This window comes from Erigeron canadensis, chromosome 2, assembly GCF_010389155.1.
Source record: "Erigeron canadensis isolate Cc75 chromosome 2, C_canadensis_v1, whole genome shotgun sequence".
In the NCBI taxonomy this organism is placed as follows: domain Eukaryota; kingdom Viridiplantae; phylum Streptophyta; class Magnoliopsida; order Asterales; family Asteraceae; genus Erigeron; species Erigeron canadensis.
Window position 1 is genome coordinate 11,819,724 of NC_057762.1, and position 21,115 is coordinate 11,840,838.

The 21,115-nt window shown below is 35.0% G+C and overlaps 1 protein-coding gene across 1 annotated transcript; it reads right to left on the minus strand.

Annotated features, from left to right (window-relative positions):
• Positions 1 to 202: 202 nt before the first annotated feature.
• Positions 203 to 11,865, minus strand: LOC122586962 (CBBY-like protein). Its single transcript, XM_043759007.1, has 11 exons — positions 11,535 to 11,865; positions 10,994 to 11,043; positions 10,840 to 10,903; positions 10,402 to 10,450; positions 10,255 to 10,323; positions 9,839 to 9,900; positions 9,347 to 9,427; positions 2,951 to 3,105; positions 2,755 to 2,839; positions 1,842 to 1,985; positions 203 to 528 (listed from the first exon to the last, which is right to left on the minus strand). Exons 1-11 carry the CDS (start codon positions 11,777 to 11,779, stop codon positions 426 to 428), a joined length of 1,107 nt encoding a protein of 368 aa, XP_043614942.1. The 5' UTR covers positions 11,780 to 11,865; the 3' UTR covers positions 203 to 425.
• Positions 11,866 to 21,115: the final 9,250 nt, after the last annotated feature.

The window sequence follows — 21,115 nt, forward strand, 5'->3', positions numbered from 1 at the left end:
ATTATAAATGAGTCTAACAATTGTGAAGACTTTATATATTAGTCCCATCAATATGAAGTTTAATTGGAGAAGAAATCAATAATACTTCACGCAAGTTTTTGAATCTTAATGATAATATTTCTTACGCAGTTATAGTTCTTTTTTCTGAATTAAAACCACCCAATATGATACAAGATGATCAAATAACAGAGTGAGTAGGAGATTATTATGAACAAACATCTTGTTACCACTTTAAGAAAGTGTAGCGACATAAAAGACAGTCAAATGTCACATCAACATCTCGTAACAAGTGAAATACACAACATATGAACATGAAAACCTAATCTCCATAACAATTGGATGGTTTCTAGGTACCCCGGGATCTAAAGGTTGGTGAACATAAATCTTCACACCAATGAGCATGCTCAATTGATATGAGGTTATAGTCAGGAAGATCTCATGAGTCGTAGTCTAGATATTGTCAAATCTGGAGCACCAAAACTGTCCATTACAGCATTCGCTGAAGGAAACTCGGCCCTGGATGTCGACCTGTAGCATGGAGAGAAGAAACAGCAACCTTCATATTACATCAGTGTTATATAGTGCAAATGTGGACCTAAAGCGATTACAAAATTCTGATAGTCTTGTCAAATCCAAGCAGGAATAATTATTTTCTCTCATTGTAATTAAATTTCAAACTAGGTATGTCAGAAAACGGATCACTGAAAAAACATGGAATACTTGATTATCATATGCTTTAGAAAAACTAGTTTTCTATTATCCGATGATGATTTTGATGTTAATGACTAACATTGACTGTTGGGGTACATGACTAAATTTTCTCACATCAGGATTGCATAAAGTTAAATTTATAGTGGCACATTAAAAAACTTTTACAGCCAAAATTCCGACATAGTTGTGAATTGTGATAGTTAACTTGAGACATGTTTAAGAGAAATGAATCGACTGCAAATTAAATGCCTAAGACAACTTTATTAAGGTTAAAATAGTAAAAACTTTGTGGACTACAACCAGAGTTACTAATTTCAAGTACTGATGAATGAGGAACAAAAACATGAAGTAGGTTCTAACTTCCAATAATAAATAGAAAAGGTTGAATTTTCCAAAATGGAAAAGTGTTGCGTTTACAAGGACAAAGGGCATACGTATGTGATCTCATTTGTGCATCTGATTTCGGACAATTACAAAGACTGCTATGTATTGTTTTACCGTTAATTTTGGTCAAATTTGCATAAAAATTGTAACCAGGCGGACATAGCGTTGATTCGTTGAATGCTGAATATGGAGCTTTATTGTTGGGTTACATATGTGCATAAGATAGGCAATCCCAAAAACATCAACGATGTCATTAATTTGCAAAGCTGAATGCAGTTTTTTTCTCTTTTTTTATTTTTAGTTTTGAAAAGCAGCTAAATGCCATCATGCACCTTAATTTGATTAAAAGAACAAGACAATAAAATTTGATTAAAAGAACAAGACAATAATTATTATTTTTACTTTTTAAAAGGAGAACAAGACATTTATTTCCTATGTGTGTGGCAAGTTACAATCAGACCACATTTGCAAACAAAAAATTTAATTATAATTAAAGTTATAATTATAATTATAATTATAATTATAATAGTCGAAAAACTTATTGTAACAGATATAAGTTGGACCTAGAGAGCCCATTTGAGTTATTGAAAAAGTTGCATGTAGGCATGTAATATGGTTAAACTAGCAATAAAAAGACGAAAATACCTTACCGATATTTGTTTAGTGAGAACAATGTAAAACTTTTTTGGTAAAAACACCCGTTAAGCTACAGACTAGATAAAGTTTCATATGATATAAGGTAATACCTGCTGCGTAGGACAACACATGGCATGCCAATTTGCTCAGCTGCAGTAACCCCAGGAAGACTACCAGCAACAAGGACACAATTGGGAACAGGTACATCTGCGTATTCAGCTCCTGCTCTTAGCGCAGCCACAACTTTCTGTATCCTATATAGATAGAATGGATCAGTTTAAAGCAAATATATCACAAGTATTTCTGGATGTAACTATGTAAGGCTACAAGCTAGTCAATATAGATGATGAACTTGGTTTTTACACAAACTTACAAGCTAGTCTATATAGATGATGAACTTGGTTTTTACACAAACTATCTTCATTATTTTAAAAAATGTCAAAATATGTCAAAGACGTCATACTGAATGGTTCATGTGCGAAGTCTGTCAACCAGAATGATGTTAGATTTACAGGCCTTCAGAGTAAATGTGTGATTACAAGTTCACAGGCCGTAAGAAATATTTACAGGTGGCAAAATGTGTGGTATGGCGTTTAATGAGTCAACGCAGATTCGGGTCTAGACTGGTCATGTTTTGGTACGGGTTGGCTGCACTAGAAGCACATATGTCCCTAACAATTTGAACCTATCTATAAACAAATAGCATGAATTATAAGATTATACAAATTACACTATATTTATAATCCAACTGCTTCAATATATTAGGTTTTCGGAATTAAAAATACATTGTGGGTAACTGTTGAGATGTTTGGCCCATTTAACAAGTTTCCTACTTAGTTAGCTTGACCATCTAAAGATGAAAATTTACCCAAGTAAATCAGCCAAAATGACCACCTCTTAACGTGACTCAACATCTTGCTTACAAGAATGGGTAATACTAGAATTTTATTATGTATTGAAGTCATATCAGTAATGGAGTAGGCACAAAAACACACACAAAACAAATAGAAAAGGTAGAACTACCTTTCACTTGAAGTTGTATCAATGTCAATACTCAATTTCAGCACGGATGCGACCTCTTTAGCAATTTTTTGTCTCTCGGTGGATGCTGACCCAAAAAGTATTCACAGGGCACTTCCTTATCATCAGATTCTCTGGATAGAGAAGTGCGTAGATTCGAATATATACATACAAAAGCAACTGGGGATTAGTAATCTACCTGCTTTTCTTGCTTCATTCATTAATTGCTCATCCAAACTAGAAGAAACTCCTTTACCAAAGACAAGCTGGCCATAAAAGCTTTGCTCCACCTCTGATTTCCCAATAATTTTGATCTTTGACATCCAATCTTCACCAAGTTTTTCAATAATGGCCCTACAATTATCGAGAAAAGAAAAGATTGAAGATCAATTAAAAGGTGGATCACTGTAGTGCAGAAAGAGAAGAGAGATAATGAGGCTGCCTACTCTAATGTTCAAAATAAGCAGCAGGTGTTTCAGCAGAATTCAACATATTGCCCATTCATCCGGTAGCATATTGGAGGTGGCAATTCTTACCGATTTAGTTATGAACCAGGTGAAATGAGTTGTTTTTTATCTCAAACTGGTGAAATCAAAAATTTAGGCAAACTATCAAATGGATCGAACTGGTTAAAATTTGTCAAAGACTATGTTTGATGCATTAAGCCTCAAATCATTATTTTTCCAATGATTTAGATTGTTATTTCACTATGAGTGGTTTTGTAATCATAACTAACGCATCAATTACTTCTATAAACTTCAGAAAATGAACTGATAATGTTTGTGTGTCAACCCAAACCCTTTTGATGTGCACCAAGCATGACACCTTTTGACTTGAACCTGTTTGCCCCATTTCTCAACAGGCAATATACACCCGTCTTGCCGATTGAAGGGACTGCCTTTATGTGTTTGCTAGTTTTTAGTGTTTGATATATATTAATATGACTATATAGAAAACAGAAAGTGAAAGACTTGTTTTACGGAAACTACTTTGTGATGATCTTTCATTCAATAGCAAAACAAGCCTTATATTACATCACCACATGTGACCCTTAAAATAGTCAAATAACTGCCAAGTATCCTAAAGAAATGGACATGGGAGGACCACATTTCCACCAACCGTCATTCCATAACTTGGTCAAGTTAACCTACTACTAAGCAACGTGCAAAAACTTGCTACTAAACATGCTATGATGCTGACTCTTTATATCCTATTGATATAAAGTTACTAGACTCATTTTAATTGCTAATGACACAACTTGACTAACAGGACCAACATAAAACTTAGACACTTTCCAACTTAAAGATTAGAACTAGACATACTCTAACTAAAACAGAAACATAAAGACCCATTAGTGTCAAGATTATCTAACAATCACCCCTATAATCTTGACATCAACCCATAATTTCTTCAAAGCAAAGCCGGTTCATCATCCATCTCGATCAAGTTTGCCTCTTTTTCTTTACCCTTCCATTTAGTGCATTCATTTGCAAAATGGCCAAACTCTCCACACTCATAGCATCTAAACTTACTCTTATCAAACCGACCTCTTCCACGTCCTTTTTCACCTCTACCAAATCCACTTCCACGGCCCCTACTTTGTCCATAGTGCCTACCACCAATCTCTCCATGTGTTAACATAAGTTAGGTTATGATTTTCTTCTTTTTCTTCAAAACCCTCAAGCCTATCTTCATATGCTTTTAGTATCCCCACGGCTTCAACAAGTGGCATATTTTCAATATCACCATATTGTTCAATAGAAGAAACAATTGGTAAATACTTCTTTGTAACTGAATTGAGAAACTTTCTCACGGTTTCTTCTTCATCAACACACAAGCCAAGCCAAGACACTCGAACCTTTCAATTATACTACCCATCTTTCCCTCAAAATCATTGATCGTCTCACCCTCCTTCATCTTTAGTTTCTCCATCTCGCCCTTCAATGTTTGTAGTCTCGCCTTTTGCACCCTTTCGGTTCCTAAACACCGAGTCCTGATAGATTTTCAAACATCTTGCGCATTCTTGTGTTTAGCAACCTGCAAAACAACATTTTCAGGAAGAGTATTATAGATTATCGCTTTTGTCGTGTAGTTTCTCTTCTCATCTTCATCTTCTCCCGTCACTGTCTTCCAAAGGCCTTGTGCCCTCAACACCATTTCAACCGAGATGGACCACGATGCATAGTTGGTCTCTGTTAACGTTGGGCACTGAAGTGGAATACTTCCTTGATCTTGCTCACGTACAACCATACTCTTATCATTTGTCAGACATGTTCTTGTTGCCTTTGTTTCTTCTCTGCGCGCTTCTTTCTTCTTGCTGCCTGCTAGAACTTTCTGCCTTGCTTAACCGGTTAACAAACTTGCTGTCTTGCTGTTTCTACTTGCTGACTTGCTGTTTTAACATGCTAAGATCGAGCCATAAGGCTTTGATACCACGTGAAGGGACTCCCTTTATGTGTTTGCTAGTTTTTAGTGTTTGATATATATATTAATATGACTATATAGAAAACAGAAAAAGAAAGACTTGTTTTACGGTAGTTTGTGATGATCTTTCATTCAATAGCAAAACAAGCCTTATATAGGCATATTACATCACCACATGCGACCCTTAAAATACTCAAATAACTGCCAAGTATCCTAAAGAAATGGACATGGGAGGACCACATTTCCACCAAGTGCCATTCCATAATTTGGTCAAGTTAACCTACTACTAAGCAACGTGCAGAAACTTACCACTAAACATGCTATGATGCTACCAAAATCATTGCAAATAGGCCGAAATCTAATCTGATTGGTTTGGTGAGTGATAATCAGTCAGCTTTAGTTCCGGGTAGGAGAATATTAGATAATATTCTTACGTACCAAGAGTTGATGCATGATTATCACCTTGATAGAGGTTCCGCTCGGTGTGCTTTTAAGGTTGACATCCAAAAAGCGTATGATACTGTTGATTGGGTTTTTTGAGGACAATTCTTTATGGTTTTGGATTCCATGCGCAGATAGTTAACTGGATCATGGAATGTGTCTACTACTTCCTTTCTATATGTATTAATGATTCATTGCATGTTTTTTTTTTGCGGAAAAAGGGGTAGAAGATAAGGTGATCCATTATCTCCCTACCTTTTTACTTTGGTTATGGAAGTTCTCACTTTGATCTTGCATAGAAGAGTTGATGCTTCAAATGGTTTTCGAGACCATCATCATTGCTCTGAGCTAAAACTTGTGAATTTGTGTTTTGCGGATGACTTGTTTCTTTTTTCACATGGTGACACTGATTCGGCTCAAGTTATTATGGATTCACTTGAGGAATTCAAAAGCGCATCCAGTCTCATACCTAGTATTCCAAAAAGCACTGCTTTCTTTTGTAATGTGTTAAACCATGTGAAGCTTGCAATCCTGAATGTTCTTCCTTTTGAATAGGATACATTACCGGTCAAATACCTTGGAGTTCCTTTGATTTTGTCCAGATTGTATTGACATGATTGCAAGGAGTTGGTTGAAAGAGTTCAGAAGCGTGTCTCAGACTGGAAAAATAAATTCCTTTCTTTTGCAGGTAAACTACAACCGGTAAACTCTGTTCTTTCTTCTTTACAAGTTTATTGGCCTTACAAGGGGGATCCTGGTTATAAGTAAAACCATTGGCCTTACATAGCACAACGCGTTTTGGGTGTATTGGCTGTGGATGACAGGAGAACTCCACAGTTAAGCGTGCTCGGGCTACAGCAATGCCGTATGGGTGACCCTTCTGGGAAGTTTGCCCGAGCAACCAGAAACAAAGCCCGTGAGCCTGCGGGCAAAGCAGACAATATTGTGTTGTGGTAAGGCAGGGTGTTACAAGTGGTATCAGAGCAACCCTTGGACTGTTAGGAGTGTATAACGCACTTGCTGCAAAGCAGACAATATTGTGTTGTGGTAAGGCAGGGTGTTACAAGTGGTATCAGAGCAACCCTTGGACTGTTAGGAGTGTATAACGCACTTGCATAACTCAACGAGGACATTGAGTTGTGTTGAAGGGTGTGAAAGCATACATCTTAACATACAAGGGGGATCCTGGATATAAGTGACATCAATGGTCTTACACAACACAACGCGTTTTGGGCGTATTAGCTGTGGATGAAAGGAGAACTCCACAGTTAAGCGTGCTCGGGCGGCATTAATGCCTTATTGGTGACCCTTCTGGGAAGTTTACCCGAGCAACCAGAAACAAAGTCGTGAGCTTGCGAGCAAAGCGAACAATATTGTGTTGTGGTAAGGCGGGGTGTTACAAGTGGTATCAGAGCAACCCTTGGGATTGTCAGGAGTGTATGGCGCACTTGCATGACTCAACGAAGACGTTGAGTTGTGTTGAGGGGGTGTGAAAACATACATCCTAACATACATGGGGGATCCTGATAGTAAAACCATTGGCCTTACATAGCATAACGCGTTTTGGGCGTATTGGCTGTGGATGAGATGAGAACTCCACAGTTAAGCGTGCTCGAGCGGCAGCAATGCCATATGGGTGAACCTTCTGGGAGGTTTGCCCGAACAACCAGAAACAAAGCCGTGAGCCTGCGGGCAAAGCGGACAATATTGTGTTGTGGTAAGGCGGGGTGTTACATTTATGGAGTCAGGGAGACTTGAAAAAAGGCAAAGCGAAGGTATCTTGGGAGATTGTTTGTCTTCCCAAGAGTGAAGGAGGGTTGGGTGTTCGCAAATTAGATACTTTTAATTATGCTCTTATTTCTACTCATATTTGGAACATCATTACTCAAAAGGAATCCCTTTGGGTAAAATGGATTCATACGTATAAGTTAAAAGGGCGAAACTTTTGAGAAGTCAATGGTAGTGGTAATTGTACTTGGAGTTGGAGAAAGATTATGCGGGTACGATCTATCTTTAGACAACATATTTGGCACCAAATTGGCACCAAATTGGAGATGGTCTTTCTACATGAGCTTGGTTCTCGAATTGGTGTCCTCATAGCCCTTTAATTGATACCATTTCATATAGATTGATTGCACAAGAAGGGTTTCAACATGACACTTTGGTAGCGAATTTGGTAAATGAAGGAAACTGGGTATGGCCGCATGAATGGAATGGCAAATTCCCAAATGCATCCTGTCCTATCTTAACTTCACAGCCGGATAAAGTAATGTGGAGAACTAGAAATGGATTGTTAACAGATTTCTCTATTTCTACTATTTGGAATGATATAAGAAATCGGGATTCAGAGGTTCCATTGTTCTCTTTAGTGTGGTATTCACATGGTATACCTAAGCATGCGACATGAGTTCTTAATGTGGTTGGTTCTCAAAAGAAAGCTTAAAACGCAAGATATGTTGACCCATTGGGATGTTCAGAGCTCGGTTTTAGATGGTCCAGTTGTATGTCCTCTTTGTGAAATGCAACCTGACTTTTTGAGTGTCTTTTTTCATCACAGGTTTGGATGTCTATTGCATCTAAAGCAGGTGCTCAAGTTACTTCACAAGTTTGGGATGATATTATTGCAGAAATTCAGCCTATTGCACTAAAAGGTCCATGCAAGCAATTGCTCTAAAGTTGCTTCTTGGAGCCTCGGTTTATCTTATATGGCAGGAAAGGAATAACAGGCTGTTTAAAAAGAAGCAGCTCTCGAAGGACCAGTTGATCAAGATGATTCTAAGTATGGTTCGTCTAAAGCTTATGACTTTTCGATACAAGAAAACACGGCGACTAGAGAGATTTTTAATAGCATGGGACTTTCCTTTCTCATTAGTTCATGATCAGTAATTCTATATCTTCTAGCCATAGTCGCGTTTTTCATTATGTCTAGATAGGGTATTTGTTTCTTTTGGTTGTTGCATTTGTTTTTGCATGGTTGTAAAATGTCATCCTATCACTCAGATAGGGTGCCAGTACTTTATTTGTGATTTATAAAATTTGAACCAGGGGCGACGACGTTTTACCGAAAAACATGCTATGATGCTGACTCTTTATATCCTATTGATATAAAGTTACTAGGCTCATTTTAATTGCTAATGACACAACTTGACTAACAGGACCAACATAAAACTTACTTTCCAACTTAAAGACTAGAACTAGACATACTCTAATTAAAACAGAAACATAAAGACCCATTAGTGTCAAGATTATCTAACACCGATGTCCTACCATATATGAACCTTAATTTCATATCCGAATGTAGAAAAACACCTTGTTCATTGGTTATTCCTCTACAAAGTATTGGCAACTTATAATACACATGTATGTGCTTGTAAAAAACATCAATTTTGTTCATTAGACGTACATAATTTTAAAAAGCAGTGTTAATGTATCATGACTCATGAATGGCCGGCATCATTTTTTGATCATGCTAGTCAGTCATCATTTCGGCACAAGCCTTAAGGTTTATCTTATACGCAGTATGTAACATCCAAACGATTCTAGGTTTTGCCTACGAAGATCATACAACTCATTATCTCCGTTCCCCATTTCTATTCATAAACTTTTCCTTCCAGTATATCTTTTATATATAGTAAAGGCAAAATCACTGTATAAGTTGTAACAGTAACAACCTCATAAATGCAGTTATGCAGATCCATGACTTAAAGTAATCTTAAATAAAGTTACTGACCTGGCTACATTTTCACCACATTTACCATAGGCAGCTAGTACAACAACAGGAACACCTTCTTTATGTGCATCGTCAATAAATCTGCAGATGGAAGAACAATCTTTAAGTAGAATAACAAATGGTGGTTGTAACATAATGGCTGGAGAAAACAAATGCCAAAAAAGCAATATACAACCCATATTGGTATGAACTAGTAGAGAGTAGAGACCATATTCTAATAGTGAAAAAGAACCAGAATATCAAGTAATTTATGCATTAAAACAGCTAAAGTAAGATATCAATGGAAATAATTTAGAACTATAACTCTCATTTATGACTGAACCATCAAAGTAAGCTTAATTGAAATAATATTTCTCGGGTGTTCCGTATAGAACTATGGAATAAGATTGTTATCACTTGTTGAAATAAAATTCTGGGTTTGTGCCCTAAATTTCTAATGGACAAACTGCATAAAGCTTGATATTGTTTATATAAAAGGTTTAGGCAACTCACTCTTCAGCACCAGGTCTCAGTGGCAATGATTTCGAAATGACAAGATCTTCCAATGCATTTTTCTGCGAACAAGCCCCAATGTCTTGGCACATCAACAACAACAAAAGCAGTTTTTTTTAGAAAGCCAAATATCACTCAGTCACACACATTCGGTCTTTACAATATGTCTACCACAGGAATAGTAACAACAACCTTTAAAGGGACACCCCAAATACCGCTTGACAATAGCGCGGCAATGAAAAAAATAGTAATCAAAAATTTGATTATCATTTTCATTAAAATAGTATTAAAAAGTGGTGGTAGAGCAGAAATATGCTTCCAGATATACTTACCCAAAATAATGATCAAGATTTACCAAGACGTGATGATTTTAAGGTTACAAAAACGTAGAGAAGAACAAGCAGCAATACGTATACCTTTTCTCTCAGAACACTTTTCATGAAGCTTCCCTTCTCATTAGTGGGGAGTGAAGTAGGCCAACCTATCTGAGAAACAGATTAGCAACAGGAGAAACACTTTTTTAGGCATGACATAATTGCCTAGTATGATATGAACAAAATTACCTTATTGAAGTACAGAGTTAGCATTTCCTCCTCACCACCAAAGCTCTTCCTGCAACATAGATTGCTAATGTTAGAATATTCCAAAACATATACACGAGCAACTGTGCAGGGTATTTTTATGTTAGATGACGCATCAAAATTGAAGCTGGTGGCTCAACTAGCATAGAGTAGTATTTAATATGTTGGGCTGGAGGCACTTGCCAATGTATTTGATAAACAATCATATGCTGAGGCGCCCACAAAGATTTAACTTAATGAATTCACTAAAATATTTCCCTGAATGTACCATAGACTCCCATGAAGACAGAACAAAACCACAAGTATTTATAACCAGACGAATAACAATACTACCATGAACAATTTAGCCGAATAATAAAATTGATGAACTTACTGATACTAATATTAAAAAAAAAAAATTAAAAAGGAAAGAAAGCGCACCTCTGGAGATCTAAATAGATGGGTTCTGTCCAATGTGCACAATCCAAACCTAATTTCTTAAATGCTGTATAAATAACATAAAGAAGGAAAGAAAGTTACAATATAGTTCGAACTAGCAGTTGCGCAAAAAAAAAAAAAAAATTCAGCAGGTCACCTAAATTGAAGGCTTCACGATTTCCGATACCATATACGTCCATGAGGACCCTGCTCAAATGGGGGAAAAAAAGCAAAAATTATCAAAATTATAATACGATTATTCTTAATATTAACCTTCTCCAAAATGGTCTATTTAGTGGTAAGGTGTCATGAAGCACTCAGAAGAGACCCTGACATAGATTTTCAGATGGCCAAGGAAATAAAGTCTAGGAAACGGCTACGAGTATACAAACATCAGAGGTAACGGTTCGTGCTTGACCCTCCCTAGGTAGTTCTCTGAATACCCACTTATACTACAGTATTACATTACAAGTATTTATTATTAATTAAATTGTTTCGAGTTCAAAGGTTGCTGTATTAAAGAATTGTACTGTATACATATATATACACACATATAACAACAATCTTTGATTTTATACTAAATTTGTTGAAAAATAAATAAAAAGAACTCGGGGAAAATTACCCGTCTAACTACTAACAACTAAATTGATAAATAAATAAAAGTAAATGAAGAATTATAAAATAAATATCGTTCTCACCCTTCAAGTTCAAGAAGAACAGCAAGTTGATTGGAAGCAGTAGCATTCTGAGGTGAAGAAGAAGAAGAATGAAGCCTAAAAGTAGAAAATGGTGGTGGTGGTGATGGAGCTGAAGTAGCTAGTGGTTGCCTGTTACTATATGATAATAATGACTTCTTTTGGATTAGTCTGTTGTTGGTTGTGATGGTGGTGTGTCCACCGGGAATAAGAACAAGAGGAGGAGGTCTGATTTGAATTACCCTCATTTTTTCTTTTTTTTTTTCCACCTCAAACTCAATTGTGTCCTTTTTCTTTCTTTTCTTCTCCTTTTTATCCTTTCCGATTTGCTTAGATAAACCTACAACAACACTGCCCAAGCGGGTCACAATACCTGATGACTGAGTATCGGCCAAACCGGTCAGAATAGTAGTGTATCAACTAGGGGCGAGTACGGTTCGGTTTGGGTCGGTTTTTGACTAAAAGCGAAATCAAATCATTATAATTCGGTTTTTGAAAACTAAAACCATTGGGTTTTGGATTTTTCGGTTTCGGTTTTTTCGGTTTGGGTCTATTTCGGTTCGGTTTTTCGGTTTTAGTCGGTTTTTAACCACTTGTGGTTTTGGTATAATTGAGCTTGAAAAGTTTGTAAGTTTATACCTTATAATTACACTATAATTAATTTCAACAAGTTTTTTTAAACAATATTAATAACAATAAAACTACAACAAAGTTGTACAAACTTCAAACAAAGTTTATATATAATTGTTTATATGTTTTATGCTTTGTTTAATTATACAATTATTAAAACAAATCAATCTTGTTGTGTATTTTTACTTAAAACATATAGATGATATTATTATATTAACATAGTTACCAAAAACTAATAATAGTACGAAATAAATATAAAATAAAGTAAACAATATACATTTTTGGTTCGGTTCGATTTTTATGGTTCGGTTTTTCATTAAAAACCAAAACCGAACCATAACTTTCGGTTTTTAAAAAACCAAAACCAATGGTTTTTGGTTTTTTCGGTTTTCGGTTTGGTTTTTGCTCACCCCTAGTATCAACCGTAACTATACTTGATGGCCGAGTATTGATGGTCACATTCAAAAATAATCTATGCTATCTAATACTCGTAAAAAAAATCAATTTTTTTTTTTAAACTTTTCGCCTTTTAAAAACCAAAAATATCCTTTCTTTTATTCACTAAATTAAACATTTTCATTTAATTTACTTATAATACCCTTAATGAAATAATTAAAATATAGACTCCTTGACATTTAGAATAACTACAATACCACATTTAACATCAATTACAGCATTCACCACCATCGTCGTCCATATCGTTGTCCCCACCGCCTCCCCCACCACCGTCACCACCACCACCTCCACCATCACTACCCCCACCGCCACATTGCGCGGGCATAAGTCTAGTATGGTATAACGCCCCTTCCAACATATCCAACAAAACATAGCATAAAAAACTGCATTCAAATATATTAAACAACAACATAAAAACATAATAAACATGCATAAAGTCAATCGTACAAGATTGGAGCAATAATTAAAAGTAACATGTACAAAAACTCCCCTTCGCCTTAAAATTTAATTAGTGTTGGTTTAATAAATCCATATCCATTATTTTGAAATAGTGAAAATTAACTAAATAAACAAAAAGGGGACATTTTCAAATTATCTAAATCCATCTCATTGTTTTAATATAGTGAAAATTACTTAAATTAGCACGGTAGTTGCGCAATGTGGTGACGACTGATGGTAATGACGGCAACTATTGGTGGTGGTGCAGCGTAAAATAATGTATGTTGATATAAATGTAATTGATGTAAAGGTGGTACTCGTGTAAATCGGGTATAAAAGTGATGTGTGTATTTTAGTGCATATTTTATTAAATCGTTTTGCTCGTAAAAATCACCCAAGTTTTAAATTTATATAACAAGAATATACTAATAATTATATTACACACACGGGCAGTGTACCCTGTCGCGTATAATATAGCTAGTAGTAAGTCCAAGATCGTCCAAGGGAATTAGTTTAGTTGTTAATAACAAGGGAAATGATATTTCTACAACAAAAATTAGACATCTACAACAATACCTTCATTATTCAGTTGTATTATGTGCATTACAATTTGTACGTTTGTTGAAGATGGCTAAATTCCGCTGTATGAATATCACTTCCTTAATGACAATATTAATATTAGTCTAAAAGTGAAAGTGTAAAAGTGGGAGGTTTGTGACCGAGTTGTCACGTTGCTTAACAAACTACAAGTGATTTTTTTGAAAGCTTTTAAATGACCGAATAGTAAATTTTGACGTAAGAGGAGCAAAAGATAAATCTTAAGGTAATTACAGCCTAAAAATAGTTTTTTAAATATTTTTGACAAAAAGAGTTTGTTTGATCTTTGTAACCAAAAAATGTTTTCAATCGCAGTTTATAATTAGACTGTTACTATCCGATTGATAAACTAATAAGTTAATGTGAGATTCTAACCTTGAAATGGTAAATTAAGGACAATTAACTTCTACTCAAAGTGAGATCTCAATGGCTTTTCCACGTAACCTTTGTGATCTACCTAATTAATTTGAAAGTAATTCCAATAACTAAAACTAAATCTTCGTGAATCTTAACTAAATTGATGAGACTTTTTGCACACTAAATTTTATCAAAACCAAATTTATTATTAACTTCTAAAAATAACTTCAACGAACAATCTTCTCACAATTATTAACTGAATGAACTAAACTTGAACTTGAGAATAACTTAGGAGTTTAATGTAAACAATTTGATTTTACAAACTAAAACTAATGAACAAAAGTACAATTATTTTTGGTGAAGTGGTTGTGCCCCAATATAACTAAATGGTGTGGAGAATCTTCTCCTGTCACACTTGAAATGATATTCTGCGAATGCCATTTATAGCCTTGAATCTTCATAAAATGTTTGGAATGAATCCTCTGGCAATTGGCCTATGTATACAGTAGTGAATAATAAACAGAAACGTCCTATTGAAATGTAATATTTCAATTAGTTCTTGCATATATTAATTGAATGGGGCCGAGGTGATTAATGTCGCTTTCATATTTATCTTTATGCTTCAAACTTCCAAAAAGTGATTATGGTGGCTAATTCATTGAAAGTGATCAACATGAAACTTGTAGATAATGATCTTCTGAATCCGTAGAAAGTTGAATCGTCTCGATCGGAGTCCGAATGAATAAATTGTAGATAAAACAGTGCAACAACATTTTTATCGTCTTTTTTTTAGTGCATTTCCCCATCAATTTCCAATGCAACCTACAAAAATACTTATGCAAATAATAAGCAACTAAAATACATTAATTTACATTCAAATGGGTCATGTTTATACGTTAAACAACACGAAAACGCTCAAATAAATATGTATAATTTGAGCGTTATAAAAAAGTCATGGTGATGTCACTCAATTGGAACTAATCACCTTCCATCACTGCATTGCCTCTCTCTTCCACCCCTTCCAAAACAATAAACCCAAAACTATACAAATCAAAACAATAACATCACAAATCAAACCACTTTATCTTCAATCAATTTAACAAGAACAACAAAATCGTCTTCCATCTAATTTGAGCGTCCAGTCGTCCACCAATGATGTCAGAAGCTTTAGTAGGAAGTGATTTCGTATATTGGGAAGAGAATGGATCAATTGCTTTAATCGACTTTGATAATTGCTTTGTAAATGGGGAAATTGCTGACAATAGGCTTTTAGATGGTGCGGGTGAAGCTAAGGGGTTATTCTGTTTCCCAGGTGATTTCCCTTTTAAAACTATCTGGCAAATTACATATTACATCTATCAGGTACTATACTCTTGTCTATTATGTAATTTTTTCCATAGTTGATATAATTTATGAATTTCTATATAACTAATGTGTGTTTACTTATGTTTATATATTTAAGGAAGTATCGACCATTATATGGAGCTATTGTGAACGACCACTTAGAGAAAGCCCAAGAATATCTCATCAAAGACAAAGATGCACTAACTACTAAAATCAACGATGACGATGATAGCCCACTACATATCGCAATTGGTACACGTCAAAATATCCATTTTGTTAAGAATCTCTTGAAGGAGATAAATCAAGAATCACTTTATAACATACGACAAAATCCATTGCACCACGATTAGGGATGAACAAACGACCCGCAAACCCGTGACCTGCGACGAACCCGCCCAGTCACCAAACGGATCAGGTTACGATTCAGCATATTAATGGTTTTCCGGTTCCGGTTCGGGCCGGGTCAAAACCCGCAGTTTGGCGGTTTGACCCGTGAAACCCGAAACCTACATCAAATGCAAGCTTGTATAAACCTTTAAGAGTCTGCTTTCCTCAATTCAACTGATGGAATAAAGATATAATGTAGAACGAGAAGTTAAAGGTGTGCTAAAATGGTGGTTTTATTCTTATTCTGTTTGATGGGAAATGAGGGAATGGTATGTGTGGTATATAAGGGTGGGTGGGAGTTAGATGAAGAAAAGTCACAAAATAATTGCCTGACTTGAATCTCTTACTTTGAGATATGTGAAAATACAGATTATGGTGCAAAAAAGTCAAATAAGTTCACGTGAACTTTTAACAACAAAATATTATAATATATTTTCTTATTTTTATGTATAATATATATGGAAACAATTAATAGAAAAACAATTGGCTTTTGGGTTACAGTTGTAAACACTATCTCAAAATTTAAAATTCACATTGTTAGAAATTCAAAATAGTGATAAATTGTAATTTAAGATTAGTGGTCATACTTGTTGTTAAGTCATAGATGAATGATTTCTAAGGTTGAGGGAATAGATGTGATAATTAGCATAAATGTATAGTTAGACTATAAATAACCCCTCACACTTTAGAAATCATAACAACTATAAGCCTTTCTCATTCATTACTGTAACTTTACACACACTTAATTCCAATCATTCCTCTCTCTCTCTCTCTCTCTCTCTCTCTCTAAAAACATACACTAAAACACCAAGAACACACACTTCCTATCCACCATTGAATCTGTGAATCTGGTGCTAAAATCGTGTTATCTACATGTGGTATGTTAGAAATCCAAAAAATAGTGATACATTGTAATTTAAGTTATGGACTTACTTGTTGTTAAGTCATGTGTTGATGATTTTTAAGGTTGAGGGGCTAATTGTGATAATTTGCATAGTTGGTTTGTTTAGACTATAAATAGCCCTCAATTCCTTAGAAATCATAACCTTGACATAACTTTGACACACATTTTTCATACCATTACATCTGAATAACACACACTTGATCCCAATTCTCTCTCAACACACATACAATCACCAAGAACACACACTCACACTAAACCGCCATTGTTGATGTGAATTCGAGTGATAAAATTGTGTTGTTACATGTGGTATCAGAGCAAAACATCATTTTGATCTCGATCCATAACTGAATTCAATTACAATTCATGAAACAATCACCTTTTAATTCTGTTTTTAATCCTGTTTTTGTTCGTCTTTTTTAAAAAAAAAATCACTGAAAATTCAAAATAACCTCTCAAATCACATAAAATCACAAATGTTTGTTCACCGTTCGATTCCTCATAGTTAATTACATAATCCTCTCAAGTTTCGTGTTCTAATTCGATCTGGATCAAAAGTTCAGATTTTGAGTTTTTGGCGCTAAAATTTGGGATTTGATTCTGTTGTGTTATAAGCTGAATTGTGTTAATCGGATCGTTGCTAAGGTGAAAACAAACTGTTTGCAAGTAGTTTCATGTTCCAATTCCCAGAAAATCAAAAGATATTGAAGTTTTAAAAATTGTCAATGGAGTTGTTCATGTTCAGAGGTTGAAGACAACATTGTGAAGCTAAAACGATCTTATTTAGATCGTTTTAGTTTTTTTTTCCTGGATACTTACATTTCAGTGTTGTGGCTTGTAAAACGATACAATTTAGATCGTTTTGACAAGTGTGGTTGTGGTGTGAAGAGTTGATTGTGGCTAACTGATCATTTGGATTGGTTTTGGTCAATTTAATTTCTTGAAAATAATCAAGTTTTGGTGAAATTCAGTGAAGAAATCTAAAACGATCTCTTTTAGATCGTTTCAGACTTTGAAAAACCAAAACGATCTCTTTTAGATCGTTTCAGTTTTGGTGAATCCAAAACGATCTCTTTTAGATCGTTTCATATTTCACTCAAACAAATTCCTGGTTTGATTACTTCTTGGATAACTGATCTTCGTGATTGGTTTTGCTCAATTCATTCCATTACATTACATACCAAAACTCTGTCCAAATTCATTCAGAATACTTAGAATTTTTCATCCAAAATTCAATTTAGATCGTTTCATTTCCAATCAAGATTTAGATCGTTTCGTTTCCAATAAAAATTTAGATCGTCTCAATTCCTTTATCAATTTAGATCGTTTTCCTATCTTTCTAACTTTAGATCGTTTCATTCTATCTCATTTTAGATCGTTTCATACTTTCTTCAAAAATCAATTCAATTCTCAAATCAATTTCTAATGGCTACTCGTGAAGCGTTGGCTCTGGGTACTGATACAAGACCTCCAGTTCTTTATCGTGGTAACTATGGACTTTGGAAGAAAAGGTTCATGGATTATGTGGAACGTCAGACTAATGGTCACATGCTTAAGGATTCAATCATGAATGGACTTGTTATGCATCATCATCCTACTACCGGTGCTATTTTGACTCCTGATCTTTTGAATGCCGAACAAAGAGATCGTACTGCTGCTAACAACAGAGCTAGGTCATGCTTGTACCAAGCACTTCCTGATGAGATCTATGGCTCAGTTGATTCTTATGACACAACAAAGGAGATTTGGGATGAAGTTGCTAGACAAATGGAAGGTGCCGATGTAACCTCAACAATCCGACTGACAAATGTCTTAACTGAGTTTGACAATTTTCAGAAATCACCAAATGAATCTCTCGAGTCCATGTACTACAGATTTTGCAATGTGATCAATGAACTGAGAAAGAACAAAGTCAAGAAATCTGAAATTGAGCTGAACATCAAATTCATCAAAGCACTTGGTCCCGAGTGGGAAGATTATGGAACTCAAATCAAGCAACATCAAGATCTGACCAAATTCACCATTCATACTCTTTATGAATCTTTCAAGTTGAATGAGCATCAAGTTCTAAGCAAATATTCATTCAACAAAGTGCCAGAAGTTGTATCTACTGATCCTTTGGCATTGGTTGTTGAAAGAAAGGTTTCTGAGGCTCTTAAAAGACAAATGACTGTTGTTTCTTCGTCTGATGAGGAAGGAGAAGATTTCTTGGCTCCAAGAGATGGTGTTCCTGATGAATTCTACCAAGCTCTTGCCGCTGTGACTAAGCATTTCAAGAAAAAGTATTTCAAAGCGAGGCCAACTAACAACAATCTTCGTACTTCATCAACAAGTGCATTTCCAAAGAAGGAACAATATCATCACAAGAGTTTTGAACAAGGTGAAACAACTGGTTCCAAGAATGGAGATAAGAAAGCAGAAACTGAGAAACAAATCATGGAAAAAGGAAAAATATCTGACAAAAAGTGTTACAACTGTGGAGTTCTTGGTCATTTTGCTGTGGATTGCAAGCTGCCTCCCAAGAAGAATTATGAATACTACAAGCAGAAGATGCTCTTGGCAAAACAAGTTAGAGCCGGTCAAGCCTTAATTGCTGAAGATGACAAATGGCTTTTGCTGTCTGATGATGAAGATGAAGATCTGTCTGCAAATGTATGTTTCATGGCAACGTTGAGCAAAGACAAAGTGTTGGAGGCTGACAGTATTAACGAGGAATATCCCGATGATGAGGTAAATCTCGACTCTACTTTTTCATCAATTAAGGATAAAGAGTCTTGTAGAATTGCCTTATCAAACCTGACAAATCATTACACTTCTTTAGCCAACAAAAACAAGAAATTGAAAAATAGCATTTTATTTTCAAAAGGGGAGTACACAAAACTTCTTGAAGAAAATTCTAAACTACTTTTTGAGTATGATGCTGTGAAACAAGAATTTCAAAACTATAAAGAACAATTGTTGGTTAAAGAATGTGAGATGAATGCGTCTCCTGGTTTTAAGTTATTGGAAAAGTGCCATAATTTAGAAAAGACCATTTTTGATCTTGAAAAAGCCAATCAAGATCTTGAAGTTCAAAAGACCAATGAATGGCTTCGGGCAAATGCAAGACAAATGGATGTTGATATTCTGAATAAGAAGCTTCAAGAAGCTACACCAAAAACAATTGAACTCGAAAGAAAAGTTTCTGATTTAAATCATAATTGTTTTTTAAAAGGCATTGAGATTGAAAACCTTGAAAGACAAATTGAGGAACATAAAAAGAATATACTTTTCTATCAAGAAAAGTTGTACAAAGTTGAACAAAATCCTCTTTTGGATTTCACTGCCTATTTCAATAAATCAAAGATTGATAGATCGGAACTTCTTCTTGGGTTGGGTTTTGAGAATATCACTCCATTACAAAAAGCAAAAGAAGAAATTATACCTTTGTATGATGAGAAATTTTTGAGACTTGGTATGGTACAACAATTCATTCGTCCTTTGGATGACGAATTTGAGACTGATGAAGTTGAGAAGATTCAAAAGAATAAATTTTTGGTTAATTATGATGCTATCAATACTTCCTATGAAACGAAAAATTCAACAATTTTTGAATTAGAAGAGATTGCGTCTAATTTTCAAAACCAAGAATTTGTCATTTCTCCACCAAAACCAACTAAATTGTATATTTCATCCACATTTTTGGAAAAACAAATAGAAGGTTTACAACAAACAGTGGAATCTCAACAAAAACTCATTCATAGTCTACAGTCTCAAGGTCCGAATTCAAAGAATGAATCAGTTGTTGTTGATATCAAAAAAGTTTATGTGAATGTTTCTACCCAAACTAATTTCAATCTCTTAGTAGAACATTTCACTCAGACTACTTGTGAATCATCTACAAGTTCATCCACCCAGACTGTGATTGACTGTTTTACATGTTATTGTCAAACTACTGCTACTTCTATAGCTGCAAATTATGTGCAATCTGATTTATCTGATGAAGATCTTGCGCATAACTTAGTTTTGATATGGTACTTTTATAGATTTTTCACATGCAAAAATCTTGATGAGCTAGTTGTTCACCCTAAGCTTTGTGCTAGTATAGGTGTTGATACTTCTACTCAATCTTCTTGTGAAACCAAGGATGTTTCAGTCCAAGTCGATCTTATTCCTGAGACTACCCGTGGTATGATGTTGGACAACAAGATTCCTGATATTTCTACATTTTCGAATGAATTCACCAAAGATAATTTTGATAAATTCATGGAGGGAGAATATGTTTTTGACTCAGAAACTGAGAAAAAGATTGAATCTATCAAAATCATAAATTTTCAAAAAGAAATAAAAGGAGAATCTCAAAAACTAAAATCAGTGTCCAAAGCTCCAACATCATATTACTTCCAAGAACGAGTTAAACCCTAACTCGTCAAGGCTGAACAAAAGAGTTCTACCCCTTCTGTCAAGACTGAACAAAAGAGTCCTAACCCTCCAA

Bases quoted from the DNA above. Each gene is read 5' to 3' on its own strand.
- LOC122586962 (XM_043759007.1), bottom strand. From the start codon at position 11,779: ATGAGGGTAATTCAAATCAGACCTCCTCCTCTTGTTCTTATTCCCGGT. The intron at 10,904-10,993 runs GTGACCTGCTGA...TTATTTATACAG, and splicing joins TCGTGAAGCCTTCAATTTAG to CATTTAAGAAATTAGGTTTG. The intron at 1,986-2,754 runs GTAGTTCTACCT...CTATCTATATAG, and splicing joins GATACAACTTCAAGTGAAAG to GATACAGAAAGTTGTGGCTG.